The 24,427-nt window shown below is 32.6% G+C and overlaps 1 protein-coding gene across 1 annotated transcript in view; it reads right to left on the bottom strand.

Moving 5' to 3' along the window:
- Positions 1–381: 381 nt before the first annotated feature.
- The window catches only part of LOC129220990 (snRNA-activating protein complex subunit 3-like), a 36,571-nt gene continuing 12,525 nt past the window's right edge, over positions 382–24,427 (bottom strand). The window contains exons 3-9 of the mRNA XM_054855426.1: positions 23,961–24,057; positions 21,755–21,898; positions 20,281–20,415; positions 18,892–18,974; positions 5,165–5,326; positions 4,343–4,450; positions 382–574 (exon numbers count right to left, since the gene is read on the bottom strand). Of these exons, the coding sequence (XP_054711401.1) occupies positions 421–574; positions 4,343–4,450; positions 5,165–5,326; positions 18,892–18,974; positions 20,281–20,415; positions 21,755–21,898; positions 23,961–24,057 (883 nt within the window). The 3' untranslated portion in view covers positions 382–420. The remainder of the gene's footprint in view (positions 575–4,342; positions 4,451–5,164; positions 5,327–18,891; positions 18,975–20,280; positions 20,416–21,754; positions 21,899–23,960; positions 24,058–24,427) is intronic.

A 24,427-nucleotide genomic window follows, 5' to 3' on the forward strand; every position in this document is an offset into this window, starting at 1 on the left:
TGTACTAAATCATTCCTAAGCTAATTGGTTAAAATCTTCAAAACAATCTTATCGTTCTAAAACAGACAAAAACAAACTTTAAAAGCTATGGGTGGATATTTTAGTTATTTTCGATGAATAGTACTAGAATTCACCCATTAACACAGAAAGTTTTTTTTTGTTGACCTGTGAATTGATGTTAAGTTGCCCCAGAAGCACTTCCTTTTGCTCCGAAAGGTGCTCCAAAATGCTCTTAAACTATTGAAATCACTGCATGACATATGGCATGTACTTTTATGGTGCTGGAAAAGTTGCTACATGCTTGGAAAATGTATTTTGTACTCTTGAAGATGTACAAAAATATTTTGCATTTAATAATAAGTAAATATTTTTAAAAACATTTTATTTAAAATATACAAAAGCTCACAGTGTTAAAATAATTTACGCATTCATCACAGCTGGAGGATCAATGAAACGATAGGCCTTAAACTGTCCAATCTTTTGCTTATTACTGTCATAGTTGAAACCAACATAGCATTTTTTGCAAAACATAAAAGGAGTTTCAGGAAGGCGTGGATTGTTAAAGACTACCCATCTGAAAATAAATAAGTAAATAAAATCAGTTATAAGAAGTACGTAACGTTTAAAAAAATCATGATATTTCATTGATTCATTTTTACCATAAGTATTGCTACATAAAAAATTTTAAAATGTTCTTGAGACTGAGTTTCTTTCCTCATAATTCAAATTAGAAACAAAAAATCACTAAATTTGTACATTGTTGCCAGTTGCTTCATCTTGAGGCAGGGCCGTATACAAGGGGGGAGCTTCTCAGGGTTCAACCCCCCCCCTCCCGAAAAGTTCGGTTCGACATTTAAATGTTGGTTTATATTTAAAAAATTCCAAAAAATATTGTTTCAAAACTCAAATGTCTTTCATATGTAATATTAATTGCATAAAATGCTTTCATAATAGATAACCCGACGATTTGAACATTAGCACAAATAGCGCAAAGCTCCGCATGAAAATTTTTAAACCCTCCTCGAAATTGTTTTATGGTTACGACCCTGTCTTTTGGCTATCCCTGGCATTGGGCTACAGTGCCAAGTGCTGATAACTACCAAGACTCTAAGGGGCAAAGTGACAAATGACTGGCAAGTAATCACAAATTTCAAATATTTTCAGTTAGCATTGAAATTAACAAAAGATTTGCAAGAAAAGAAGGAATAACTAGTCTTTTTGGAGCATTTGATTTGCAACTAAAACAGGAAATGCAAAACTGGACCCCTAAAAATTAAATTTCAAATGTCTACATTCTACGAGACATGCACATTCGTACCTTCATTAACACATGCAGACATATCTTAAAACTCATGATATTTAACTCTGGGTTGGTCAAGCCCATTCGTTTTTATTTATATATGCATGCATGGCCAAAACCAAAAAAACTAGTCAACAATTGTTTGGGGGCGAGTAAAATGAAACTTTCAGAGAAGACTTCTTTGTGATTACAATACCTTACTTCATGCAAGGAAGTAAAAAGCTCTTTGGATCTCTTTTCAATGTAAGGATGTGGTTTTTATGAACAAAAAATAGGTCATTTAATAAGACACACTTATTTTATTAACAAATCTGTGTTGCAATTCGAATCGGAAGAAACTATTTCTTGTTTTCTAAAGAAAAATATTTCAATTATTCCAGAAAAAGATCATAAGTAGTTGGCAGTATACTGGGGAAAAAAGTTTTAGAGCCCCGATGCCATTCTTGCTAATTCTAATGTAAAATGGTATGAATTCTGATATCACCAGGGTTGCCAAACGTCCTGGATTTTAAGGGACAGTCCTGGAGTTTGAGACAGTCCTACGTCCTAGAGAACTTTGATAAGGGCCAGCAAAAGTCTTGTATTCTTGCTGAGAGTAACTCACTGTTGCGGAAAAATTCAAGATAGTAGAAATAAAATGTTCTATATATCGTGCTATCTTTCACAGTGAGGAGGCACTAGCATACATCATTGTACTGGAAGGCTGCAAGGTGCTCCTATCGCTTTGTCAAACATGAACATTAAAGAAAACAATATTGCTACATTTGGCCATTAATCAAATTAAAGAATTAGAAAAAAGCAACTATTCAGGGTTTTTTTTTTTCTTTTTAATTTTTAAATTTTTGCTAGCTGTTAGGTTGTGTCAGCTTTGAAGCTTATCAATTACTGAATTCAAAACAAACTTCTTTTTCTGAGATATTGGCAAGAAATAAGTTATGCTCATTTAATCAACTCTCAATTGCTTGTTGCTATGGGGTACGCAGCTACGAGTTTTATAAGGGACCAAAAACTTTCTTAATCCCAGCAGCATAGTTTTGTATCAAGATACATTTTTACAAATTCTTGCTTTTCATTCTTATGCACCGTCTCCATGGGTCAAGTACCGGGGTTTAACCTGCAAGACCTCTATTTTTGCAACAACTAGTCCTAGATGCATACTTCCAATTGCAAAAATGTTTAAAAGCAGATGCAGAGTTAAGATGTCGAAAGTTTGAAGCAAAAAAAGGAATTGAGTCAAAAAATACAAAATTTACCTTTTTATATGGGCCTTAGGTCCGCTTAAATTTAGAGAAATAATCTCCATTGAAGAATATTACTAACACAAAAAACTTGACACTTGTGTGACCAAAACTCAAGGATATATTCGAGTTCAAAGTTTTAAAGGACCATACAGAAGATGAGATAGAATTTATAGCTCTTTCAGAAGAATGACAAATTGTTTAAGTAAAAAGTATTTATGTCTTTCATTGCTATTTAAAAATAAATGCAAATGTTATGCCATTATATGCAAAAACGCACCACAAAACCTCAAATAATTTGAAAAATCACACTGTATGCACACATATGATTTTAAACCTTTGTTACTCACTATGTTTTCCCTTAAAAGGTGTTATTGACTGTGAGTGTAAAGTGGGGTAAGTCACAGAACACTGCATTTCATAACTCGGTGAATATTGATCCTACTAGTGTCAAATCTTTTGTGTTGGAATTGTTTTTCAATGTGGATTATTTCCCTAAATATAAATTAGAAGACCTAAGGCCCGTATAAAAAGCTAAATTTTGTATTTTTTTGACACATTTTTATTTTGCTTCAAATTTTCAATATCTTAACCCTGCATCTCTTCTCTGAACATTTTTGCAACTGGAAGTATGCATCCAGGACTTACGGTTGCAAAACTAGAAGTCTTGCATGTTAAAACGGAACACCCTGTATATTAGTCATTTGGAGCGCTCCGAGCGCCCTACCCTTGTCCCCTACTCCCAAAATTTAAATTTGGCAACCCTGGATATAACCCACACTTTCTCCACTATTCTTTGCAGACATTCCTTCCTCTATGCTTTGTTTTCAATAATTTCATGGGCATGATTTTGATTTAAGGAGGGGGAGTATTATTTCAGCCAGGGGCGGACTGGGTCCCACAAGAGAAGACCTCAAAACCTTTACGACCAAAGGCCGTAAAAAAAAATAAATAAATAAAATAATAAAACAAAAGAAAGATAGAAAAAGAAATAAAAAACGATAGTACACCATTGCTGCGGTCACTCATCTGGTGTGCTAATTTTACATTAGCTACCAGTTTGTTTGGCTATCTTGGCTCCCTTAAGAGGATTTTCGCCACCAGCTCATGTGATTCCTATTCCGGGCTAATGAGTGCTAAAAAGCAGGAAACTGCAGTCCTTGGATGGAATAACTGAGCTGGTGGTGTATTTTAAGTATTTCTGCCTTAGCCCTGGCTTAGGGCGGTAACTTACTACAAGATAGTACACAGGTTTACGAGTTAATCGAAAAGTCCCACAGGTTTGTGAGGGCAAAAAAAAAAAAAAACACCAAAATATTTAAAAAAATAATTAAAAAAAATTTTTTTGAAATAAAAAAAGGTGTTTAGATTTGAAGGTGCGTAGGTGGGAGGGCTCATTGGCCCGCAGGCCAGTCTGCCTCTGATTTCAACTATTAAATTTCTTCTAAAGGGTGGTTTCTTAGAGAAGTGAAAAGTTCAATAGCAAAAACTGTTATCAAAAAGAGACTTGGGAAGATTTTCTCTTTTTTTTCTTTTATTTATTTATTTTATTTTTATTTTTTTTTTTTTTTTGCTGTAAAAACCAGAGTATCAGCTTTACTTGTGTAAGTGTCATATCCAAAATATTGTTCAATCTGGAATGAACTGCGTTGTAGCTCGTGTGAACTGTGCATAAACTTGCAGTAAATTAGATATATTAAAATTAGATGTACAAATATTAGTTTGATGTGCAATTAAGTACTAATAATTTAGCAATAGCATTTATAATACTTCTGTAGATATCTATGTTAGATTAGTAGCTTACCTCGCATCAAATATTTTACAAACCATGCAAAATATTCTTTTGTTATGCCTTGCAGTAACGAGCATTGGATATGCATTTTTATTCTTTACATCCTCATCGGACAACAGTCTAAAAAGAATATAGAAAAAATAAAAACAGAGACATCATTTTTTAAAATGTAAAATAATAAATAAAGCTAAATTATGCAATTCAAACTACAAAAACCAGTAATGTATAACTTCAAAAAATATTTATGACCAAAAATCCTCTGAGTATGAACGAGGGGGGGGGGGGACTAAACCTAATTACAAAGTTATAACACTGACTATTACGATCACCAAGTAGGATATCAATCAACACTAATGTTAAGTGCTCTAGAAAATTTCTAAAATAAATTTTGATAAGGGATTGGATTCATAATAAAATGGAATACAGTTGAAACCTGTTATAGTGAACTGTCTGTGGACCCAGCAATAAGTTCACTATCCAAATCCTTTGACAGCTTTTTTAGCATAACAGAATTATTGAAGATAATAGTACACAACCAAGCCACCTCTAGAAAAGTAACTCTACCCCAAATTTCCACCAAAAGAAAAAAAAATCTACAGAATAAACTAATGGAACAAAAATACAGAATGTTGAGGTGCTTAAGCCATTAAACAAACAAACCAGCTAAAGACTACCTTAACTTACTCAAAATACGACCAATAAAAATACTGTTATCGAAAAATTTGCCAAAACGAAAAATTAGAAGTACACTTTTTGTTTGTATGTCAAATACCACTTACAATTTCAAAAGATAATAAAAATTGCAAAATTAGACTATAATAAACTAAAACAAACCTCATGTCACTAAATACTAGTAAATGTTCACAATTTCCTTGATGGTTATAAAGATATGGGTATCCCAGACGTAACTTCAAATCTTTAAATTTTGTGTTTTCCATGCTACCTTTTTGCATCTCCATCACATCTGTGCCAGTTTTGGACCATTGAATGACTGGTCTAAAAAATAAATTTCAATAAACTTATTACAAGAAAATGACGCAAAATCAGATTTTCAGTCAACAAGGATTAACTTTTTAAAAACGAGTTACTCTTTATGATTCAAAAACCAATTCATTAAACAAATCTCCATTCTCTTTGGGCTTGTTTCTGTCTGAATGTCAAAAAATCGATTTTGCAGAAATTCTTAACTTCACATAATGCCATGATTTATTGAGTAACAAAATGTGGCTCATCGTTGTTGGCGCTCAGTGGTAAAGTCGAAAACATAGATTTAGTAGGAAATGGGGGAAAGTAATTAACAGGATGAGTGAATCAAAGACTTTCACAATGTGCACCTTATCAGAAGAGTTAGGCACCAGTTTTCAATTGAGATTTATTTCTTATTGCAAACAAACAACAATGCTACAAAAAAAAAAAAGAACTTGTTTTCCAATCCTTTGTTACATCATCCTCATACCTCTCTTGTTCCCTTACAAATGCATCTCTAGTTCTCAGTTGATTTTGATTTGGAATCTTCCAAGCGCCAACAATTCTGAGCTGTACTGCTGATCTGTACCTTTTCTTTTTGTGTTGCTTAATTGCTTCAAATAAGTTAACAAATCATAAACAATGCTCTAGAAATAAAATTAGAGCATTTCTTTCATCATATATATATATATATATATATACAGTGGCTCCCAAAAGTGTTCGTACAGCTTGAAATTTTGCAGTAAAACCAAAAGAACGCAAAACTGAATTCGAATATGAAGTCCAATTTTTTTTCACACCATTCCTATGCCATTCTGAATAAAACCCAGTAGTTTTTTTAAAATATTGCCAGATTTTATTTTTGAAATTTATCCAAAAACGAAGAGAAAGAGAAAAAATATGCCACAAAAGTCATCGTACACTGAAATATTTCGAATAAATTCATGATTAAAATTATCATATGTGGGTTTATTATTTTTGCATTGTAATGACACTGTAAAGTCATTTGCCATTAATATTTTGTCTATTTATTCCCCAATATTCTGTTTATTTTAAAATGGCAGGTATGCGTAGAAAACAACAAACACGATTCGAAATTTGATTTTTTTTCCCCTCACAGTAGCCATAAATTGGTTTGAAATCTCTCTAAATTAGGTAATTTATACCATTCTATAGTGAAGTGCTTGATAAAATGCTATAAAAACAAGAATCGAATCGAAAACAAGGTAAGAAAAGGTCAACCGGCAAAGAACAACGCGTGATCAGAGGTTTACAGTTAAAAAAATTATGAAAAATACACATTTGAGTGCTGAAAAAGTTTCTGCAGAATTGAATGAAACATTTTATGTTTAATTTTTACTTAAAATTGTTCTATAAGTTCTCTGATAAGCTGGATTGTTAGGCATAAATGCCTGTTAATAACAACAGTAAATAATCCTATCTCATCACCTCACAACACCAATAGTAAAAGAATGTTTTTCCTTACTTATAATGTATTACCAATCATTCTGCATGACTGGGGTAAAAGAATCTTATCAGCACTCATTCACATTGGTCGAATCGACCGAATGTTTGTTTCACTTTCGTTCACCTTTGGCGGGAACGTCATAGAAAGCTTCTAGAAGAAATCTGATGGCACGTGTGCTTAACGATAGCAGTGATGTGTCCGTTCACGTGACTCTGATATGCTAATGACCCGGGGGGGATATTTAAACTGCTCGCGGCTTTAAGTGGGTACGCCCCGGCACCTGTACAAAATTATTTCCAGTTCCAGTTCGCTCTCTCTCTTCGATCATCTCTCGTTGTAGGCGGTCGCTCGTTCGGCATTCGAACTTGCTTGTTCGTGCCGTTCGCCCTTTATTAGAAATGATTAGCTGCACTTAGCTTATTTCCCAATGGGTCTACTTCATCAAAGTTTTTAGTCAATAGTCATGCAGTTTACGTTGCACTGTTAGTTATCTCATGCAGAAGTAGCATGTGGAGAGATTATGTTGTTAGTATTTATTTTTATCATTTACAGCGTGTTTTTAACTATTTACTTTATTGTTTAAATAAACTTCATGAAAGTTAGAAATAGTTTGTCAAGTCTTATTTCCGAACTCACTCTGCTAGTATCAAAGAAACATTGGGGAGATATTATTAGATTAGAAATTCTCCCCAACAAGGATTAAATGGGACCTCTTCCCGCAGAAATTTTCTTGTTCGTGCGAAAAACAGTAAGCTTACGCTTTTCGTAGTATCAATGATAAATAAGCTCAAAACGTTTTGGAACAACGTCTTACTTTGTAGATGAAAATAAATTCAACATTTTGGGTTAAATTGTTGTATAATTGTAAATAGCAGAAAAAATGAGGAATTTAATCTTAAGAACTTAGTTGAATCAGTTAATCGGAACGGTGAAGGTGTTTTAGTGTGGGGGGTGTATTTAAGCATCAGGACTTGGAAATTTGAAATTTGTTGATGAAATAATGAATCATGCTGTTCATTTAAATATTTTAAAAACAATTTTAAAGAATTAGCCCAAAATTTGGTAATCGGAAACAACTTTGTTTTTTTATCAAGATAACGACAAGAAGCACGCGTTTGCGTTTGGTGTCTCAAAAATTGTCCTTAAGCTTAGAAATATCTCCTCAATCGCCAGATTTAAACTTAATGGAACATATTTGGAGATATCTGGTAGCTAGATTACGAAAATACACCATTGAAACGAAAAGCGAACTGGAAACAGTAAGACTCGGAGTGCGGCTGAACACTTACTCAGAAATTGCACAAAAAAAGAAAGAAAAAACAATGAAATCTATCCCCAGACGTTTAACATCTGTTGTTGATATTGCAAGATATTCTACTAAATAATAACTTTGTAAAAAGTTAGATTATTTACCAATTTTTTGACATTTTTTCAAAGTGTACAAAGACTTTTGTAAAATAAAATTTCCGGCAATTTTTGGTTTTTGATTTTTTTAAAATTATGTTTTAATGTTTTATTAAAAATTTTCATGTAGTTTTGTTAAAAATAGACCATAAATCTTATAATAAAATACCTATTCCAAAATATTAATTTTAACCAATGGATAATGGCCTATTTCATTGAAAGTCGTAGGTGTACGAACACTTTTGGGAGCCACTGTATATATATATATATACATACAGGGCCGGATTTAGGAGAGGGCAGGCGGGGCTACTGCTCCGGGGCCTCCACAACCAAGGGGCCCCCACAATAAAATTTTTACAAAATACATTAAGTTTGACGGGTCAGCAAATTTTACGTTTTTTCTCCCAGACATTTTTTTTTCGTATTTCTACAAAGATTGCTTGCACAAAAATAATATTATCGATATAATTATCGATAATATTAGTATCGGATATTTTCAAAAATATGATGATCTTTTCAAACCCTGATTAGGGGCCTCCACTCCTTCGTTGCCCCGGGGCCTCCACTTTTAAATCTGGCCCTGTATATATATATATATGAATTTTTTCAGTTATCTGTAGCGTAAATAGTTGCAAAGTAAGACTATTGGTTCGTGAAGAAAAAAAAAATACTGATATCGTATGATATCTGAGCTCTCTGTTAAGGGGCCGCTGGAGAGAGCCTCGGAAGTTTCGAAGTCAATGTTAAGTCTACGGGGAAGTTTCCTCCCGATTGCTAATTCGCATTTCAATATTTTGAGATAATTTTTTCTGCATAACATTCTTCACAGCAGTACAAATAACGCGTCTTTTTTAATTTTTCATTTTCTGTTAAAATTTAATATTAAATAGCTGTTAAATTTATGAGTTGACAAAAGAAGAGGTGCTTTCTGTTTAAACGCTTCATAAATGCTCAAGATCTAACATTTGCTCAAATTGAAAAACTACGCGTTATTCTTGAAAGTTTGGGCTTTTCAGGGATATCTTTCTTTTAATCATACTCAAATTAGGATAAGAGTAATTGGGAGGGGAAAACTGGAAAATTTTGCAAAAATTGACGAATTTCCGTGTTAACCACGCCTCTTGCCGGTGACAATAGAGAAAGAGGGGACAGATTCTTTATCCCCTGTTGGGGTGGGGCAAGGAGATCATCTTCAGGCAGTCTTCAGGGTAATAAAAAACATGTGTTTAGGGGGAGGGGATGACAGCAATTAAGGGTTGAATGAGCGAGAGCATTTATTTCCTTCGGATCTAAACTTGGAGTAGACTAGTTTTTGAGCTTCGCTACGCAACTTTTTCCTTGCTTACATACAGATTTGGAAATACATATCCTAGCAGCCCCACGTAATTCAAATAAATTTGAAACTTTTTTTAGCGAAAATATTACACTATCTAACAATAGGCTTGCATTTTAACTTTGCGTAATTGCCATATTACCAACTATATTTTAATGCAAAACAAAAACTTTCTTTCAGAAAAAACGTATCAGAAGTGTAATATGCAAATAAAATAAAAGATGTCATAATTATGTGCCCATTGAAAGTGATTACAATGAACTTTGAAGAAAAGCATCAACAATCTTTTGTGCAAATAAACAGTTGCATTAACTAGGATGAAATACTGTGAAAGCACTTATTCTTACGAGCCTAAATTTTAGCGAAATTGAAAAAATCTACGAATTTCTGAGTTGCAAATTTTGCGAATTTTATATGAACAGAATTATTCTATAAAAAATTATTTCGTGAGGTTTAAATTTTCGTGATTACGACGAGCTCTGGAAAATTGCGAAAATGAAAGCCTCGCGAAAATAAGTGCTTTTACTCAAAGTCATCACATAAATACGTTATCCAGAATCACTATTGATCTATAATGAACTAATTTTCACGTGCTGAAAATCTAACTTCGTGGTTCGAAAGGAGCCTTATGCTATTTAAAAAGTTCTATTCGGGAATTAATGCACCACTAAGTGCTTATAGTCATACTTTTTTTCTGAGACAGCAATTAGGAAACTGAGGTGCCCCGCGTGGGAGCACAGAGCGATTTGAAGTGAGGTACAATAAGAGATTGAGAAGGCTCATAATCAGTTATATTATGACACTATATTATAAATATTGAATACAGGTTAATATATAGTAAATGTTACACAAAACATTACAAGACTAAAAGCTAGTTATAACGATAATTTTTTTTATAAAATAACATTTGATGCATCACAAATTGAAAAAAAAAAAAAAAAAAACATCCAATAAGACATTAGATGATAAGAAAATGGGAATTATAGAATGTAAGACAATCAAATCTTCATTGTCGAGAAATTATTATATCGTTGGTCACCGCAATTGGCCATACCTTTTCAGTGTTGTTACCAGTAACCAGCTTGAACTCGAAACAAGACTTGTTGATAGTGAACCAAAAAACTGTTTGTGCTTGAAAAACTATTTTGTTTTTTTAAATTTATAAATAATTTGCTTTTAAAATATTTTTTTAAAAACTTTTTACATAATTTATTGGCTTTAAAAACATAATAGGGTTTTTTCTTCAGTCAAAAGTATGTACTACTTTTAGTTACTGAAATTGATAGAATAAGCAAAAAAAAAAAAAAAAACATGGAGCAAGAAAAAAAAAACTTTCATTACCCAACGTTTAATTTTTAATTAATTATTGTAAGTGTCCAATTTTAAAAGTAAGGCGTGGTCTTTATGGCGTCACAAATGATGTACTTTGGCGCATCTGTCTACCGCGTTTCCACGTTATGATAATCAAGAAGCGAATTAAATATTGCGCTCAACGTTTGCTCTCAACCATATCGTTGCCAGCACACGTGAGTAGAGATGCGAATTAAATATTTCGCTTTGTGAATGGCAACAGTAAATGGCATTTCATCATTTATGATATCATCGGCAGAAGCGTAAACAATGAAAGCGCGCCGATTAAAATATCTTTTAAAAAATATAAACTTAGTCAAATCCTTTAAAAAATGGTCAGATCCCATGTTTTTAAGCATACTCTTTTGGGAAAAAATACTTTTAACATTTTGGAAACGACCCCATTTGAGGAAATTAATATTTTTAATTTAAATGTAGTTTTCATAGTAAGAATGATTGTGTACAATTTTCCTCTGCTCCATTTTTTTCATACATATTGTTTGTTTGTAATTTTGCTGTAAGCTATTCAATTGTTTTTGAGGTACCTTATTGCATTTTAAATTTAAAACTTTCATACATTCATTCATTTTGAATGAACCTATGATCTGAATGACGAATGAATCTACATTTGAACGATTTAATCTGATTAATAATCAGATATAGACAAAACCTAAACCTATCATCAAGCCTGCAGTTTCAACATAGGCGAATGTAACTTCTTTTTCTTTTTCTAAAATCTTTTTGTATAACTTGTGTAACAGGTATGCCGGTGGGATATTTTAGTGCTCCGTAATTATTTTAAAATATATCCTAAAAACTGTACCAATAAGTGCGCCACGAAGTGTTAAAAAAGTGCTTTAAAATGTATGCTGAACAAAATACATGTTCCAAAAAGCGTTATCCGAAGTGTTCTCAAAATTATTCAAAAACGTTCTAAAAAGGGGGACACGTGTCCATACTTAAAAAGTATTTTGAAAAGTGTTCTCAGGAAGGTTGAAATACCTATTTCAAAAAATGTGTTCTCAAACAGGGGACAAGTGTCCATGCGCAAAAAGTGTTCAAAAAGAGTTTGATTATTTGCAGTGCACTAGGAATCAGCAAGAGGTCCAAGCCAAGAAAAATTTCTAGGAGAGCATGTGATTTCTTGCATAAAGCTCTGCTCCATAAGCCGTACGGTTCTGCCAATATCCAGTTTTGTAAACGCGTTTTTTTTTTCTGCGTCGCGATTAAAATGACAAAATCACCAAGTTAGTATTTTCATTGCTCGCGACCTGAGATGTTTGCAATACTGATATTTGAATGCCTCACTTGCCAAATCGACTAACTCCATAAAACAAAAGGTAGAGACTAGTTATGAAGAAGATGGTGCTATATCCATATGAGTAAATAGGTCCTCATGGTACATTTTCTGCCATCACATGATCAGAAAGTACTAAACCAAAACTTTAATATAATTTCACATGCTAAGCATTGATGAAGCACTATGAAGCACTATTAAAGCAGAAATGAGGATTTTTTTTAGAAGGAGGAGAGAATCGATTTGGCAATTGAGATATCCATTTGGTGATCCTGATCAACTTTTGGGGTAGAAGAACCTACTTGTATAGCAAAAGCTCTATGCATGGTAGGTTTTTCACAATTTGCTGCCAAAGTAGGTTACAAATCGCATTTTTACAAATTCCAACCGTACATCACCGGCTTGTTATCTGCTGAGAGAATAGTTTTCTGAAGCTAATTTTTCCTCGTTTGTAGCCTGTTGCTTTATCCAAAAGGTATGCAAGTGGCATTTCGATAGCTCAAATAATTGCTGAATTATCTTAGCTGAAAAACCAGCCAAAAATTAATTTCGTCAATTTTGTTTCAATTTCAAAAAGCAATATCTCAAAAGGGTCCTCTTATTTTAGTTTTCCTTCACATCATTAAAATGAGCACACTTTTATTAACTAAGAAACGTTAGTTTCATTTTCGAGACGCACCCAATAAAAAAGAATAATGTACGTAATTAAAAAACATGCGCGTCATTTCATGTGAAATCAACAAAAAATATTAGATCTTACGAATTCGTGTCAAACAATTCTAAATATATATATATATATATATATATATATATATATATATATATATATATATATTACTGGATCTACTGAAAAAGAAAAGAAAAAAAAGGGGGGGGATCTATTGTAGCTGAGTTTTGACAGGAAATAAAATCTGTTTTAAATATTTTAGACCGTTAGTTTTTGTGTGAGCGTCCCTCCAACAGCCCGAGAAATGGTAAAAAGTGACATGATATTCCGGTTCCTGGAAACGAAGTAAAATATATGTGTTAATTTGAAAGTAGCAACTTCAGGTAAAAAAAAACTCGATAACAGGACGAAGCCATTTCCTCAAATATTTTCCATGGTATTACAAATCACATGAGGGGACGGGAGCATGGCCACAGCCCTCTCATCCAAAAAATGAAGTAAATACATATAACTGGTTTAATCTGAAAGTAATAAATTTTCAGAATAAAAACCCCGATTGCAGAACGAAACTATTTCTTCCAAGCCTTTCCATACCACTGCAGATCACAATTTAATCTGCTATTAAATTTTGCCCAAGTTGGAACAGGGAATTACAGTCTTCTACCCCCTCCCCCTCATCCCCATTAATGCGTTACTACATATATAGTTTACATATTTATGGGCCCATTTAAATTCGAAAAATTATTGCAGTACTAAAAATTTCTGAAACTTCATTTTTATGTAGTGTAAGTTCAGACCTCATTGAGGAAGGAGGAGGGGGGAGATTAGAAGCTCCCTTAGCGCCCCCCTCCCTCCGGATCTGCTACTGCCATATGATATTAAGAGTATTTTGCCCTAGGCATTTTTTTTTTTTGTAAATATCTGCAGAAGTCACCAATGTCTATGGCTCGCTACTTTCACTTCAGTAAATTAAATGGTGGAACGGTTGAAAAGCCATTTTTTTTCCCATTATGAGCTCATTACAATCCCAGTCAGAATTTTTATTCATAACTACGGCAGTCAAAGCACATGATTTTCAGTTACCGCTTATCACATTTTCAATTAACAGTTACCTGGCGAAGAAATTGCAACATCTAAAAACATCTGTAAATCTCTTTCTCACAAGTTCATTATTACTTTTTGGAAAGAGCCCTTTACAGTACCATTCTGAAATTTTTTACCACTTATGCACCACATTTATTGAGCAATCCGAGTTCCTTATTGTCCTTATTTAACCGCTGTTGAGATCCTTTGATTTTTCAGCTTGGACCAGGGGCCTGTGCCCCACCACAGTCCTCTGCAGGCACGGCTCCTCTGGTCCTGAGCACTGTTTCCCGGAATCCGCTTCTCCTGGGCGGCGGCGTCCATGTCCTACACACACGCACGCTCATACATACACACACACGCCCTTACACACATACACACACGCCTACGTGCATACACACAGGTCAACGCACACACACTAGTCTACACATGCACGCACGCGCGCCTCCGCACACACACACAACTATACACACGTAACCAACCAGGAGGAGGGACAGGCTTGGGGGGACAGGAGCCGTTTCTAGAAACAATAACTTCAATGAGTAGGGTCCTGTCACAACTCGTGATTGCGAAAAACATAATTTGAATTAAAAATTTCAGAATTCAAATTCTTTTTTTCTCTTTTTTTGAAAATATCAAGCAATGCTTTTTATGACTTTGAAATATTAGTGTCGCATAATCTTGCGAAGTGACATATAATTTTAAATCATATTCCCCCCCCCCCTCCCGAGAGCTTTAAAAAATATCTAGTCGAACACTCTCGCCCTCATAGGAGTTGAGAAAAAAGCACCGAAACTTTTTACATTTTTCGAGTTTTCCTGGGGAGCACTCTCCCACAAAAACAAACGGTCTAAAATATCTGATTTTTTTTCCTTTCAAAACACAGGTGCAGTAGATCCTGTAAATTTTATTAGAATTGCTTGACATGAATTTGTAAGTAATTGAAAAAGTAATTTATGTTGTAAGTAAGTAATTAATGTTACATAATTAAAAGTGTGCTCCTTTTAATGATATGAAGAAAAATCAAATTAAAGAAGACCATTTTGAGATTGCTCTTTTTAATTGAGACAATATTGACGAAAACTTTTTTGACTGAACTGGAAAAAATTCAGCAATTATTTGGGCTATCAAGATGCCACTTGCATAAAAACAGGCTACAAACGAGGAAATAATTAGCTTCAGAAAACTAATCACTCAGCAGGTGCAAGACGATGTGTATGGTTGGAATTTGTAAAAATGCGATTTTTATCCTGCTTTCGCAGCAAATTGTGAAAAATCTACCATGCATCGATCTTTTGCTATATAACTAGGCTCTTCTACCGCAAAAGTTGTTCAGGATCACCAATACCAGTATTGTAACCATCTCAGGCCGAGAGCAAGGAAAGCACAAACTTGATGATTTTGTCGTTTTAATCGCAACGCGGAAAAAGAGGCCAAACTATGGATATCGGCAGATATATACAATTTATGGATATTTGGCATAGCTTCATATTCGTCTTCTATGAACATCCGTTAAAATTTTCATAAAAATTGGAGAGGGTGGATTGGGAACCCCTAGGTCACTTGACATGGAACGACCCATGTATATTGCATTTTAATTCGACTTTTTCGAACCAGATTAAAAATTTGTATTAATAAAAAAAATAATAATAATAAGTACTCTTTATGTCGAGAGCTGGTATCTTTTAGACGTCAGTCCGTTTTTATTTTCCCCCATTTCTGGCAAAAGTATATAAATATTTATTTATTGTTTATACTTGCACTTGAAGTTTACATTTTAAAACTTCTTTTTCATCTATAATAAATGTTTTCAAAATAACTCTAGCATATTTATTCATATACTCTTTAAATTTTCAACTGGAAATAATGATTGAAGCAAGATTAATTTTTACGTTTCCTTTTCTCCACTTTTACAAATATGCATACAATGTAGCGACAAGGATACTTTCCCAATATCTTTTTTTTTTTTCAGACCCACCTTTAAGCGCAACACTTGAAGATTGCCTGATTTTTTTCAGTTAAAAAAGTTAGGTTCTGAAAAATGTGGCTTCTAGTGATAGAAAAAGTGTCTGCTGGCCACTGGCTGCTAAACATTTGAATTTTCAGGTTGAGTAATACAAAACTAAATTTACTTCCCAGTTTTTTGTAAGTCGGCGTGGTTTTTGCTGTTTTTGGGATAATTTACACTAAGCACATACCTTCTGCCCCCCCCCCCCCCCCCCCCGCCCTATAAAATTTGAAATTACGGGCCTGGAGACAAACCCTATATTAACAGAATCAAAGATAAGGACGAAGGCTGTACAGACTTTAAAAAGGCTGAAGTAGTGAAATTTAGAAGTGTCTTAGCTACTTAGCATGATTAAAATTGTCGATTTAAATCAATTAATTCATTTCTTAAGTTTTTAAAAAGAAAAATTATTGGTCGACCATTTTTTTTTTTTTTTTTGAGAAGAAAAAAAAAACATCAATAATATTTTGGAAAAAAGTTATGAAAAACACGTCACAAAGTTGCGATTTTTTTGTCTTCGATAATTAGAATTCCGCTTACAAAACTCTAGGGACAGCTACCAATGATACTGTCCCAAGATTTGATGTGCCAGCTTCTAACGAAATAGCGGGAAGCGAGAAGTCATCATGTGGGGGAATGCGGGATACTTTTGAAGTAAGCAGACGCAGACAACACCAACCCCGAACCCCTAGGCACAGGCGAAGAGCCTCAATAACGACTATAAATCCCTTGTGTGGTTCAGTGCTTTCTCCTAAATTTCGTCTCTGATTGGATACTCGTCTGTCAATCAAGTCTGCTTAGCCCATGCCTTTTTGTTATTCCGTAAAATGATTTCCTTTGAAACGGCGGTCGAGTTCCAAAATAGATCTCAGTACCGTGGCCCCTTAAACAAGAGAAATTCTTATTGTCACAATTTCAATATTCTAACCCTTGGACAGAATTTTTATTTAACATATTTTCTAAAATTAAAATCATTTTAAACCCTTTCTTTCTATAATAACACTACAGCCTGTGGACAAAGCACTCTATTTGCGATTGTAAGCCTTCTGTCATGAGAGAGACTTGCTGGTGATTTGGCAGGGGACAAGGTTTTTAGCCAATTTACAGTGCATCTGCATTTACTATGGGCTGATCAACAATGACTTTTTTGAACTTTACAATTGGCAGTTGCCTATATTGGCTGCTGTTCCATCCGATTTGAGAGCAAGCAATAAGTGGTTTTTTTCTAAATAATCTATAATGCTAAGCAGTTTCCTTAGCTGTACTGCAGTGATAAGCACAAATGTGATATCTGCAGTAAAACTCAAAATGAGAAATTCATGATTAGTTTTACAAATTGTTTTCTTTGATTTGTGAACTTATTGTTCAACTTATGGTAGTTACTTTGTAAATACTTGGTCTAACTTACGCGGTGCATAATTTTGTAAAAGTCTATTTAAAATTAATGAATGTAGTTATGAAAATTTTTCTCTACAATAATGTTTGCATATACTAGGTTGATTTCACCATAGTGACTAATACTAGTCATTCTGCACTGATACAACAAAAATAGCTTAGTAAAACGCATTTAATGTATTAACTTAATACCAAAAGCATTATCATTTGGACTAAGCTTCTTAGCTGTCGTTTTATTTTGTTGACATGAATCTAACGAATTTGTCTTCTGAAAATACCATCTTCTAAATTTCAGACATTCACAACTGTGTAAATTAGAGTAATATTTTGTTCTATATGTTTATTAAACAGTGCAAGTTAATTCTGATAGCAGACGAGATTTAGAAAACAATAAATAAATAAATAATGTGGAGAGAAAGCTTTCATCCATGAATCATGCTTTTGCTAAAATGATTCAGACATATATATTTAACAAACATGATATTTTAAGAAATTTTAAAGCAAACGTGAATAAATATAATAAGTTAAATTTTTATATGAAATTTTTTTTTAATAATATTTTATTTTCTAGATGATTTTGACAGCAGACGATGCGCAAGCAAAAATATAACTAGCTGCAGAATGAAATGCATGTTTTTTGTAGAAAAGAACTAGAACTGAAAATTTCATTTTAGGAATTGGGTGTTTTACTAAGATTTAACAGGGGAAATCAGTTTTGGCAGGTCATAAAATGATAGTAAAACTATTCAAGAATATGTTGCCAAAATTTCAGTGAAAAATTCTGATTAGTTCTAATGCTATGAGCAACTTAAATGACAGTGCAAAGCAAAAGTAAAATCCTAATTTATGATATATATTAATTTTAAAAAAACTAGCAAACTGAAAATATTAAAAAAACTAAGAGTAGTAAAGTATGGAGAATTATGTGATGTTATATGTCTTTATTGTGCATTTAATGCTAAAACTCAACATACAGAGCAGCCCAAGCTTTGGAATTCGGCGCTTCGCTCAAATTGCTCTTTGTGCCATCACTAGTTAAAACCTTAGAAGTAGTAAATGAACGATAATCATGCTGAGCGTGCAGTTGCTCTTATTAAAGAATACAATGGGTTACTAACCCATGATAAAACACAGCTGCAATTCCTGTTGCAAGTCATTCAAAATCTTAGGAAAAAATACCCTGACAGTAGAAAAAGGAAACTTGGTTAAGAGACTCAGTGTTTGCAAATGCAATACAGATTTAACTTAAAATGAAAAGCTAAAGTCATGTGCGAAATTAGTTCAATAAAGTATTTGAAACTAATGCATTGTTTTTAAATTTGTTACATCACAACTAATCTAACTTTTCGCTATCGTTTTAAAACTTTGAGACCCTTGAGCTACACCCCTAAATATTTTAATATATTGTTCAAACTTTATATATATCGTTTTTACAGTAAATGGAACCAAATAAGATAGTTCAACATGCAAAATCCTTTTTTTTCATGGCTTATACGCTCCAACCTAAAGTGCATTCATAAAAATTATAGATGTACTTTTGTTTTGCTTTTAAGTTTGAAATCAAATGTAAAAAAAAAATTGAATACATACTCACTATAATCTCGACAATCAGGATCTCTCATGTCATTATATACTACACCTTCAATGTAAAAAAAACCAGATTTGTATAAATCCTAAAAAAAAAAAAAAAAAGTTACGTCTTGAAAGGTCTCAATAATGGAGATTTTATGTAATGGAGATCTTACTTATTAAGTTATTTTACTTATTTTTTTAGTATTTGTAGAAGATGTTAACTTTTATATGCTTAGACTTCATGCTCGAATCATTTTTTCTTGGTAAATAACCAGTTTAATAAGAATTCTAATATCAGGGAAAATATTAAAGGATTTAGCATGCGGTTAGCATGACTGGCCGTGGCAGTGAAAACTTGCCATTGTAAAATAAAAAAGTCAAAGATGTTTCAGGGAGAGTTGCCCGCAATTTACCTAGCGAGTAAGAAGTCATAGGCAATATCAACATTATTTGAAGATAAGCTAAGCAAGTTGGATCACACACAAAAAAATTAAAATAAATAAACGCTTTTACTTGTGGATAACTGCTCGGTACATTTACTGATAGAAAACCTTAAAGAAACTTGATTAAAACTTTTGCTACAATGTCTAAATATCTAGCAGTTTCCATCAAAACCATCAAAAGATGATAATGCAAAATACCAACAATGTCCTCTAATGGTTTAAAAGTAGGCCTACTCTTTTCAGTTTGAAAGAATCCGAAGGCATTGGAAAGTCACCAATGCTTTATTCGAAACTAGTGGCACCCGCACAGCTTTGCCCATAGTAGAAAAATAAAAGGTCTTTTTGTTTGTGTGTATATTTACAAATAATGTATGCTAAATTTCTCACCAATTGGCTTGCCCATGTTACAGTTTCACATTATGATAACATGATAATTTACTGGTCCACCTTATGTTAATTTTGCTCGGGAAAATGTTCTTAAAATTGGAACAGAAAAAGAATAAAATTGAATTTTCGAAAAATCGCTTCGAGGTGCACACCCCCCATGCCACAAACTAATTCTATGCCAAATGTCATGAAAATCGGCCGAACGGTCTAGGCGCTATGCGCGTCACAGAGATCCTGAGAGACAGAGAGAGATCTGGACAGATATCCATACAGAGAGACTTTCACATTTATTATTAGTAACGATAAAGATGTACGTAAAGGTGGACAACAATAAAATACATGGAGGATAAAAGTTATAATGCCACTCAGTGACTCACAAAATTCAAAATCAACACTAAAAGTTTCAAACAAAATTAATAATTTTTGACTTTTCCTTTTTTTTTCTTTCAAATTCTCAATAAATTGATAATATTTAAATCTTGCAAATAAAACTTAATTTGCTTTTATAATTCATATAATAGCAAATCAAATTGTTTTATATTACTAAATATTGATAATGAACAGAAAGAAAATTTACCTTGCACGTTGTAGAAATTTCCATGTCTGGAAAATCACTTAGCTCAAAAGGAATTACTTTATCAGAAAGACATTCTATTTTATCTCGTAATTCACACAAATGTTGGTTACCAAGAACCATAAAATTTGATTCAATCTAAGAATTGAAAGAAAAAATTAGTATTTCAGTTAACATTAAATAAAATCATGCAACCAAAATTCAATAAAATAACTTTAAAACAAGAATTAGTTACTATTTCATAATGAAAAATTAGAAAAATAAAAAAAGCAATAGAGCTTCATTTTTATTTATGTTTTTCCAAATGGTTTTAAAATAAAAATCTGATTTTTAAAAAAATCTGCCAAAATTTAAAAAGTTTGAGCAAAAAATTCTTCATTAATATTGAGCAAAGCATTGACTGTTCTCAAACTTTTAAACTTTTGTATATATAACAACTTTTTCAAAAATGTCAATTTGTGCTTTCAACAAATTAATGGTATTGTAATGGGTACTTATTTTAGTTCTACCCTAGCAAACCTTTTTCTTATATCACTAGTCAACAATAAAGAACCTTTTGTCTGCATCCTGGTTTTATATAATCAATTCCTACTAATTTTGGGTCGAGAAAAACAAATATGGTAGAAGATTTTTTTATTAGCTCTTGTTTTCAAGATACATAAAAAGCTCACAGGGGAAAGACACAGTAATCACACACTGATTTAAAAGTAATGTTAAACAAACAGATGCCTGCAGCACATGACTTCCTTTTATGCTAATTTAATGATAATAGTGCCTTGGACTTCGAGTAAGCAAAGAAACATTTCAAATATTTCCGCCCCAAGTTTGTTGCGAACTGAGGCAAAAAAAAAAAATGTTTTATACAGATCAATTTTCCTAATATCGGCAATTTTAGTGTGATTCAATGGTTAACTCTCTAAATATCGCCATTAGAATTGAACCGCCTAATTGAAACCAGATTAAAAATTTTTAAAAAAACGCCAAATTTGTTGCCAAGTTGGTTTCTCTCATAGCCATTTCTTTCTTTCTTTTTTTATTCCTTTTTCCAAAGTAAATTTCGAGTTATCTTTGAAAAAAACTTAGAGTTAAAGGAAGTTAACTTCGAGATATTGAGAATAATTAGCATGGAATTAAAGACAAAGGGGTCAGAACTTGATAAAAACTTTGAGTTATAGTAATATTTGAGTTATCGGACTTCGAGTTATCGCGAATTGACTGTGTATATTTATCAACTTCTTGGATTGGTTACACTGCAAAAGGCCAACGGTTCCGGGAAACAGACGGAACCTAACTCTGGGATCCCTCTGGGACAAAACCTAAAAATCACTCGCAGCATACACCCCAGTATAAGTTTTAAAATCAAGGATAGGAGAAATATGGGATTTTCAATTTAATCAGGTATATATTGTTATGTTACTAACAATAAATACAAAATGAAGTATACTACATTTGCATAAGAATTCTCAAAACCTCATACCTTAAAACAAGGAAGTCTGGAAAGAAATTTTCTATCATAAGGAGTAGCCTTTTTTTCGGGTCTGTATATCTGAACTGTCAAAGCAACTTCAGGTTCATCCACAGGTTCAAATGGAATGTCTTCTACATTTTCAGCTCCCACCATCTAAAAATACATTTTAAACAAATATTTATTCTTGTTATATTATAACAGAGAACACATTCATTTCTAACAAACCGTTATTTTTAGTCTCTTTCCGCGTTGCAAGGGCTGTCATCTGGTGGCGATACGTCAACAAGTTCATTTATAGAAATAACAAAACTAGAAACAAGAAAAATTATTACTTTAAAAACAGGGTTATTTTGTTCCTTCTATTTTTCCCACGTCATGCAAGTCTAGCTACAATTGTGACTTACCGTAAAGCTAAATGTGAATAATAAAACTATTTTAAAAAAATATATGTTTTAATAAAAATATGGGAAACAAGTTGGATTTATTATTTTGATGCAGCATAACATAAAAGTATGTGAACAAATAATGTAACTAAAAGCAACTTTAAAGCCGGATATTTGAATCCGGCAAATGAAGAGATGCAGGATATCCGGAATCCAGCAAAATCACTATCCGGTGCATCCCTAATAAATCGGGTGCATCTCTTGGTTTATCAAATCATCAGATTTTCACCATGAAATATGTTGTACCTAAGCTTTAAATACCATTCAGGCGTCTGATGCTTGCGCCCTGGTCAATGAAAAGAAATTTTTTCACAATATCATAAAAATTTCTTTTTTCAAAGCATTTGTATTCACTCCCTTTACATTTACACATCATTTTGTTTAAGCTGCAATTTGTTATGTAATATTTTTTAATTTAACCTGTTTTTTGATAAAGAGAAAAATAAATTCTGGGATGTCTTTTGAAAATTACAAATAATTTTTAATTAGTACACACCATAATGGTATTTCATAATTAAATATATTTATCATCTATTCAAAGGAAGCAGAAAAAGTTGGTGTGAAAACTTGCAAGTTGGGCCCTGATTCTATCAAATCAAATGTCTTGTTTACAAATTTACCCTTTGGTATATAAAAACAAAGTGAGAACAATTAAAAATGAAGGGGAAATAATAAAATTTTGCAATATTTCAAAAAGAAAATTTGAACAATAAAAAAGAATTTAATATATAAAACTTAAATCATACATTTATTAAATATGCCTCACTAAATAGCCAATAGAATGCTAGGGTTTTATCAACAAATTAATTTCTTATTTATGTCTAAAAATACATTTCATTTTAAAAGTTATGTACTTTTAAGGTTATTTTCATATGATATTTAGAAATACATTCTTTGTAGAAATACAAAAAAAAAAAAAAAAAAAAAAATATCTGGGAGGAAAAAAAAATGTAAAATTTGCTGACCCATGAAAGTTAGGATATTTTGTAAAAATTTTATTGTGGGGGCCTTTGCTGTGGAGGCCCTGGGGCAGTAGCTCCGCCTGCCCTCCCCTAAAGCCGGCCCTCGAAAAAAGGTTCAAACAAGGGCTACTAGACTAGTAAGAAGACTTTCATATTTAGATTATGATATCGGAGTTAAAAGGCTTAGTATGTATAACCTGGAGCAAAGGAAAGTCTGAGAGGACATGATTCAGTAGTTTAAACTTATCAAAATGAAAGGGGTTAAGTTCTCCTATGGAAAGCAGGACGAGGGATCATTGTTTCACGCTATCAAAACAAGGGGGTGAATAGCTTTAAGAGAGCCATTGACCTTCATTAGGGACTAATAAACTGACAAGGACAGGGTCATTTCATGGTAGTTTTGACATTTATGTTGAGTCCGTAATGTGACCTTTTTATGCCATAACTTTTTAATTTACTGTTTGATTAGCATATTATTTTATTTTGAGCTTTTCCTACCCACACACACCAACTCAAATTAGAATAATTTGCAAATCAAACAGTAAATAAGAAAGTTATAGCAAAAAAAGGTACCGTTACGAACTCTACATAAATGTCAAAAATACTGTGAAATGACCCACCAGCAAAGATGGGTCCACAGAACCTGTTGCTGATCGTAACATTTCTATTTTTAATAAAGTTATGACAAAACATTTTATTAAAAATTTACTCTTAAAAATATTTATAAAATGTATTTTCTGCATAATTTTTACACTCAAAAACATGAACACTCATAAATAAATAATTAAAATCAATCCATCAATGTAATACCTGGTGAGGAGGAAAATTATAGTTCCTGAAATGTTGATAAACCTGTTTGTCATACTTCACACTACTATTTCTTTTATTCAACTCTATTTTTTGCACGCTAAAAAGAAACAAATATTGAACAAAATTAATTTGCTTCATAAAATTCACATGACTCTAAAAAAAAAATTTGCACTCTGTTAATAAAAAAAACCATGACTAAAACAAACATTTCGTAAATTAAGTTTTCATTTACTATTTAATTTTATAAAAGTGTCACACATACATCAATTAAAACGAAAGTTTTGGTTAAGACTTTTTTAGGCTCTTCCATTTAGTTCCTCCTAGAACATCAATAAGACACGTAGTTTCATGTTGTAGATCAGCTGAACTTTTCTGGTTCATGAAAGAAAAAAATCTAAAATATCTATCCTGCCAATTGCACGTTTCTTATAAATTAAATGTTTTTTTGGTAATCCTTTAAAAACAAA

The sequence above is a fragment of the Uloborus diversus genome, chromosome 4 (assembly GCF_026930045.1).
Source record: "Uloborus diversus isolate 005 chromosome 4, Udiv.v.3.1, whole genome shotgun sequence".
NCBI lineage: Eukaryota > Metazoa > Arthropoda > Arachnida > Araneae > Uloboridae > Uloborus > Uloborus diversus.